The following is a 7,975-nucleotide window of genomic DNA, read 5'->3' on the forward strand; positions in this document are numbered from 1 at the left end:
TGTTTGGATTTTTAGAGGGAAATGTTTAATCTTGAGAAAAACAACCGTTGTTTTCTTTGTTTGGGTCAAAAAGAGGGTGACGTTTGAGCCGGGGGGTGGGGGGTGGGGTTAGGTCCTAGACGTCCTCGCTAAATGCACGGCTTGCATCACTCTGCAGCTCTCGATTTATGTGTTGTAGCAATGGCAAAGTATTTGATGTGTAGGCCAGTATAGGGCTTTAGTTGACAGTCTTGCCAGTATACACACACAAGAACTAAATGGAGGGAAGGATGGAGATCACAGAGGAATTAGTTTCCAAGTATTAATTAATTAATTACAATTATACAGTATCTAAATTACAAGAGAACAATTTGGTCAAAATCTTTATAGGTGATGCTATATCTTGGTATAGAGGAACAAGTACACCTGGTTGTATATGTATATAAGCTTATACTGTAACAGCAGAAGCAGTTGCTGCAGGTACACGGTTTTCAGGAGGAATCTCGGTAAACTCAGCCAGAAGTGCGCGGAACTCATCCCCACTCATAGTTTCCTTTTCTAGAAGAACATCAACAATTTTGTCCATGGCTTCTCGGTTGTTTCTTATGTGGGTCAAGGCAATCTGATAAGCATCATCTGTGAGTTTCTTCACGGCAGCATCAATGTCCTCAGCTAGCTTTTCCGACATGGAATTTCTTGCCATCATTCTCATGATGACATCTCCACTTTGTGCGGATGAATCCATAAGAGACCATGGACCAATCTCAGACATTCCAAAAGTAGTCACCATCTGTAAGATTATACACATTAATGCATCAGTTTCCTAGTCAAAACCATCAAAAGATCTGGCAAGAGAATACAATGAATTGGCTTCAACAACCTCAAAGACATTTACAAGTTATTCACGACTTCGAGCTACAAACTAAGAGTAATCACGATCTACTTTAACTTAATTGCTACTAGTTCTTAAAGACGATCAATAAACCATATCTAAATAGCGATATTCATATTGGTTTCTGTTGACCAAGGGCACAGGAAATAATGATATAATCAAGCACTTTTTTTTTTTTTTTTTTTTTTGACTAGAATGGAGGTAATTCTCAGGCTACCTGCTTCACATTTTGAAGGGCAATCCATAAACTACTACTGACAACAGGGAAGACAAAAAAAAATGAGAGAGAGAGAGAAAGAGAGAGAGAGAGAGAGAGAGAGAGAGGGGTGGGGGGGGGGGGGGGGGGGAAAGAGTATCAAGATCTTGACTAATTAGGGGACAATCTGGACCTAACCATTGTTTGAAACTGGCAGGATTCTTTGTACTTGTTTTTATTTATTTGGGTTGGGGTTGGGAATTGGGGGGGGGGGGGGGGGGGGGGCTGGGGACTTGGTGCAACGAAGAATAACACAGATAGCACTACCGCCAATCCGCCATCTATTTTCACCAACAGAAGAGGAGGTAGTTGCAAAGTTACCTGCTTAGCCAAACCAGTGATTTGTTGTAAATCACCAGCTGCTCCAGTGGTGACTTCAGGTTCACCAAATATAATTTCCTCCGCGGCTCGGCCACCTAGACCACCAACAATTCTCGCAAAGAGTTGCTGCTTTGAAATGAGGGTTGGGTCATCTGAGGGAATGAACCAGGTAAGTCCTCGTGCTTGACCACGTGGTATAAGGGTGACTTTTTGGACAGCATCATGTCCAGGAGTCAAAGTTCTGCAGCCACATGAAAAATTGCCACAATTATTAATATTAGCTTTGTGAAAACCAATAAGCTCAATTTTTTCTGAACATTTATTGATGACAAATGGACATACATCTTCGACAATAATATTACACTTAAACAAACAAGCAACATGATAAAAGTCAGTGACCTGCTTTACTGTGATTCACAGATACTTGTGAGCTAAATTTGACGGCAATAAGAATGACAAGAAAGTAAATGGAATCCACATAAATATTAGCAATGTTGTGGTGATAAAGCAGTTCATACAATGAAATACATATAATATGTCGAAGTTCACACAATCAAACCAGAGAGAACATATAGCAACTAGAAATGGTTAACTGAAGAAATCCAAGCTTAATCACATAGATTAGTAACAACCAGATACCAAAGCCAGACAGTTTATTCCACAAGCCATAATGATCTGGCAGAAGGCCAACAAAATCCATCATTGTTAAATTCTTTATATTATCTGTTTTTTATGACAAGCAAATATTACATCTTTCATGCTTGATATTAAAGTTTACCTCCATATCTAAGTAAACATCCAAATTTAGCAATAGAGGGCATCCAAAAAAAATAACTTTCAAAATTGCAGCAGTACTCTTTCCATTATTATCTTTCTAAAGTCTTTGCTACAGAAAGGACCTAAATTACTCAAGACACTTTTTATGTCAACTGTGTCTACAAAATCAGTCAAGACACTCTTTTGACCGTATCCTCGTATTGGCTATCTTGGATAAGACATCCAACAAACTCAAGTCTGTGCGACATAGGACCTAACACACTTCAGAATTGGCAAAAGATTTTACAATTATGACCAAGTACTCTGGTTTTATTTTGGAGGAAGATATTATTATAAATAGGGTTTAGGTCCTTTGGAGTTTGGACACCTAGCTGAATAGGAACATAGTAAAAGGGAGAAATGATATTGTTAAATAACAGCAGAACAAATTTTCTCAGGGCCAGGAAGTCTTATTTTAAAACAGGAACAAAAAATCAAATTCAGCGACCTTGATACCCATTGATTCTAATTGAAAGGAAAATTAGGCAGACATGAAAAATAACGAAAACAAAGTATGACTAACAAAGTAATGATTGCTGGAAAGTCAATCACTGATATTGTTTAAACTCAATCACATTTAGCTAAATTCATCAAACATGTTGGGCTTGATAAAACAACTAGCAAGAATATATCAAGTTGTTTATTTAATTGTACTCCAATCATTCAAAAATTATACCTACATATCATAAATTGAGTAGTATGTCTTTTCCACTTACCCACAGATGGCATGTCCCACTTCATGATATGCCACAAGACTTTTGCTTTTTCCATCTGTCATGACTGTTCCTTCCATTCCAGCTACAATCCTGTCAATTGAATCATCTATCTCTTTGGAAGAAATGGCTGTCTTCCCACGGCGTCCAGCCAATATAGCTGCCTCATTTAACAGGTTTGCCAGATCAGCTCCGCTGAAACCAGGTGTCCGCATAGCTATCACATCAAGGGAAACATCAGTGTCAAATTTCTTATTGCCAGCATGAACCTTCAAGATCTCTGTTCGTCCACGTACATCAGGAACATCTACTGATACCTGTATAAGAACAAAGATTAGTTAATACCCTATACCTGTAAGTAACCTGAAAGACATACTAAAAAATCACAGAGATGGGTCTGCTTTTTAAGCATAGATTTACCTGTCTGTCAAAGCGTCCTGGCCTCAACAAGGCAGAGTCAAGAATGTCTGCCCTGTTAGTTGCAGCAACAACAATGATACCAGTGTTACCCTCAAAGCCATCCATCTCAGTTAGAAGCTGATTCAATGTCTGTTCCCTTTCATCATTTCCTCCCCCGATTCCAGTACCTCTTTGCCTTCCTACTGCATCAATTTCATCAACAAACACAATGCAAGGAGCATTTTCTTTTGCCTTCTTGAAAAGATCGCGCACTCGAGATGCTCCCACACCAACAAACATTTCAACGAACTCTGACCCAGAAATGGAGAAAAAAGGAACACCAGCTTCTCCAGCAATAGCCTTAGCCAGTAGAGTCTTTCCTGTCCCTGGCGGACCAACAAGCAGGACACCCTTAGGGATGCGGGCTCCAACAGCAGTAAACCTTTCAGGTTTTTTCAGGAATTCCACTACCTCCATAAAATCCTGCTTTGCTTCATCAACTCCAGCAACATCATCAAAAGTTACCCCAGTATTAGGCTCCATCTGAAACTTGGCTTTCGACTGGCCAAAGGCCATAGGGAATCCTGGACCACCCGGACCTCCCATTCCTCCAGAAGAACGTCTAGAGAGAAGGAAAAGACCCCCAATTAAGATAAGTGGGAAAGCAAGATTTCCTATCAGATTAAATAGCAGGGAACCAGAGTCCTCTTGTGCATTATGTGCCGAAAAGTCAATATTTTTCTCCCTAAGCTTCTGTAGCAGCTCCTGGCTAAGACCTGGAAGTTGCACCCGAACTCGTTGCACACGGTTACCTAGCTCAGGAGATATGGCCTCAACAATAGCTATGGTTCCATTTTCAAACAAATCTACCTTCTTCACCCTGTCTTTGTCAAGGTACTCCAAAAACCTCGAGTATGACATCCTTGAAGAAGAAACTCCTTGCTCATCAGCATAAGCATTTCCAGTACCGACTAAAGTAGAAGCAACTCCAGCATTCCCAAGCAATAATTTTAAGAAGCCTCTTCTTCCATTACTTTGTGCCTTGTCTGAAGATGCTTTTACAATGAAAGCTTTTTGTGATCTTAGCAATACTGAACGTCCTGCAAGTAGGTGCCCATGAAAAAGCCTTTCTTTCAAAATAGTTTTACTGCTTGAGGTTGATGAACCATGTCCCAAAAGGCAGGCTGATGAGGCAGCCATTTCACACTATCTGCAAGTGATTGCCCTATTAAAATGAAGGACAAAAATCAGCTCAAATTCCTCAAAAGAAAAATAATATGAATATTAAAAATAACAATTGCTCAACAACATTTAAGAGGAAAAGCCCCACATCTTGCTTATAATGTATTTTACAGCTATAAGCCCCATATAATAAAGCATTTTAAAGCAGCCATTACCCCTTTCTATGATGTTGCAAACCTATATTTTGCTTAGATTATATATTTATTTGGAGAACCAACTATCTTTAGTTCTTGGTATTCTGTAATGAAAACACTATTCTTTCGTTTGTGAACACAGTACCTCTACACTACAATACAATTCGCAACCTGATAACACTCTTAATCGTCAAATCTGAAGATTACTGATGCAGTTTTAACATAAAAGCCGGTATTGACCTTCATTTACTGACATGAGATGGGAAGGTACTTCTTTATCTTTATCAGAATACAAACCTATGCCTTATTTCATTTTAACAATATGACTTGGTGCTTCTGTAATACTCTCAAGCTTTGCAAGCTTTCAAATTTGAACCTTGATATAAACAATTCTATAAAATCATAATGTCAGATTTTGGTAAGGTATATATTAGAGCCTAAGGGTTAATGTTCGCAAAGTTTGAGGTTATCATACAGGGATGAAGCAAATTTCAATGTAATTCCTTTGATGCACCGGCAGCACCACTGAGAGAGTTACTATTAATTGCAATGCTCTCATGACATCTACATGAAACCTAAGCCCAAAAGGCTATCTTGATTAATGAGTAAATAAGAGCACTAAAGAAAATGCCATCCTAAAAGGTAAAGATAGAACTTGGGCTATATGGCCATATGGAGGTGAATATTTTAGAGGACACTAACAATTCTCCAGCATTGCATTCCAGAATTTTCTTTTCTCGGTGAAAAATATCCAGCTGCATGGAACTTGGAACACAAATCACTAGCAAAATCCATTTCCATCCCTTTAAAACACCATGCCAAACATTTTGAAAGGAGATACGCTTAAATAATTAAAGTGGGATATCCCTAGAGAACTGAGATCTGCAGCTAAGATATCACATGAATTTCATCTATATGGTGGATCAAGAGCAATGAGAAGCATACAAAGTCTAAGGACCAGAGAACTAATTTCTTCCTACTTCTCAGAAAGGCAGGACTATAGAAGATTCACTACTTGGTTTGCATAAGCAGTTGGACAAGGCACTACCGCGGATGGAAAATTCACCCCTATCATGAATAAGAAAACCCAATTTCTCATACACATTCAAGATTATTTTAGAGGGTTTAAAGTCCATTACTATAAATCAATCACACTTCAATCAATTATTCACTTGTAAAGCTTCTTAAAGTAACACACTTTGGCTCAAATTAAACCAATACTCAAAAACTGCTACAAACTGAAAGCAAATTTTCCTCACCCATGATTGTATTAATGATGAAAACTTTATAATTATCATGGTCAACTCAACTTTTACTATATTCCAGGAAATTATGAGCCTTAAAAAACACTTCCAATATCTCATTTCTAATGAAGCAAACCAAATAGGCAACAAATTCCAAACCCCTCAAAAAAATTCATTCAATTCAAAGAAAAACCATTCAATTAACATAATACCACAAGTGGGTATGTATAATTTTGTAAAAAGTTAGTAAATTTCAAGACAGTATATGAAACTAAGCGGAATTCATGAACAATTATAACAACAATAATAAATTTTAAGCATAAATAAAACATACCCAGAAATAAAATAAGCTAAAAAAATGCAGGAAAAGTACCTGGGTAGAATTCAGAGGAGAGAAAGTGGGGATTTGAGGAGGGAAAAGGGTGAAGAAGGATACAAGAGAAGAGGGGTTCGTTGAGTATTTTAGAGGAAGTGGATGTGGTTCGGAATTGGTTACGTGGCATACTTATAGTGGTAAGTGATGATCCTTTAGTTGCCTTCTAAACTTTGAGATTTTTTTGTTAGTGTTGTTTTGCTCTTGTCTACAAATTCTTTTGGATGCATTCATGGTTTCAAATTTACGATTGGATCCGTAAAAATAACGAATAGGTTTGGATTTGTTGACAAAAGAATTTGGATATTTAAATCATTGAGTACGCGTAATGGACAGTGATACACATACTTTCAGTGTATGTGGAGCCCACATACATTCCCAATGAGGTGCTGCCACATAAGCAAGAGCCAAAAAAAGGGAATATTAGGGGGAAAAATTTCACCCTCAATGGCGCTAAGGACCTATTAAAGCGGGAAAATGGCTGGCGAAAATTCTTGACGCCTAACCGCATTTAATGCACAGATGATTTTTTGTTTTTTTTTTCCTGAAATTTCTATTACTTTATCATTGATGGTATCACAACTATTATACAGGTTGATATGATAAGGACACCGGAGAAGATGAATAAGACGCCAGTGAAGATTACGGAATCCAGCGCCGACAATTATTACTCAGATCAGAATTTTCTATCCGCAAGCATGTTTATTGGACAAACAAATTCGATTTTGGACAAACAACAATCCACCATGATCGATTTATTTCTAACATTTCTTCAATTTAATTAAATGAATTTCACTACACTTATCTATCTCGCTTTTCCAATTAAAGAATTGACGGTGAACGGCTAATTAAATTCCAGTATATGATATCAATTTAGATAAAACATACTTTTATATTGAAATAATGTCATTCATTTCTCGTATTAAGATTTCCACGAAATTTCCAAACTAGATTATGAACTTGAACGGGTAATTAACTTTCAGTCCTTGCGACTTTCATGGCTAATACTAGGGATGTCAGTGGGGCGGGTCAAGTAGGAGACCCGCCCCATCCCCGCCCGGGTCTCGGTTTGGCGGGTGGTGGGGCGGGGATGGGGATAAAAACCATACCCGCCATGGGTGATGGGGCGGGGGTGGATTTTAAGTTGTACCCACCCCATCCCCGCGCCGCCCCACTTCGTACCCGCCCCATCCCCACCTCATACTCACATCTATATATCTTTTAAAGCAAAGTTACATACTTTTATTCTATTTATAAAATAATTACATGAAATACAATATTAATTATAATATTTTGTATGACACTTATATTATAACACAAAAATATTTATAGAATGTTTTATTTTATAATTCGTATTAATTATGTAAGATTGTGTATTTTAGATACGGATATTAGGTGGATCTTGGGTGGGATTAGGCGGGTCTTTGGTGGGGATTAGGTGGGGATGGATATCCAAGTGGGGGGTGGGGCGGGGATGGTTTTGGAGTTGTACCCGGTGGGGCGGGGATGGGGATGAAAATTGGACCCGCCGCGAGGATGGGGATGGGGATGGGGATGAAAATATTTGGTGGGGATGGGGATGGGAAGGCCAACATCCACCCCGCCC

The 7,975-nt window shown here is 38.4% G+C and overlaps 1 protein-coding gene across 1 annotated transcript; it reads right to left on the minus strand.

Annotated features, from left to right (window-relative positions):
- Nucleotides 1-287: 287 nt before the first annotated feature.
- Nucleotides 288-6,524, minus strand: LOC145558575 (ATP-dependent zinc metalloprotease FTSH 2, chloroplastic). The gene is made up of 5 exons (XM_081619857.1): nt 6,370-6,524; nt 3,398-4,601; nt 2,981-3,294; nt 1,449-1,689; nt 288-769 (listed from the first exon to the last, which is right to left on the minus strand). Exons 2-5 carry the CDS (start codon nt 4,574-4,576, stop codon nt 428-430), a joined length of 2,076 nt encoding a protein of 691 aa, XP_081475983.1. The 5' UTR covers nt 4,577-4,601; nt 6,370-6,524; the 3' UTR covers nt 288-427.
- Between the last annotated feature and the right edge of the window lie 1,451 nt (nt 6,525-7,975).

The sequence above is a fragment of the Chenopodium album genome, chromosome 9 (genome assembly GCF_948465745.1).
Source record: "Chenopodium album chromosome 9, dcCheAlbu1.1, whole genome shotgun sequence".
In the NCBI taxonomy this organism is placed as follows: domain Eukaryota; kingdom Viridiplantae; phylum Streptophyta; class Magnoliopsida; order Caryophyllales; family Amaranthaceae; genus Chenopodium; species Chenopodium album.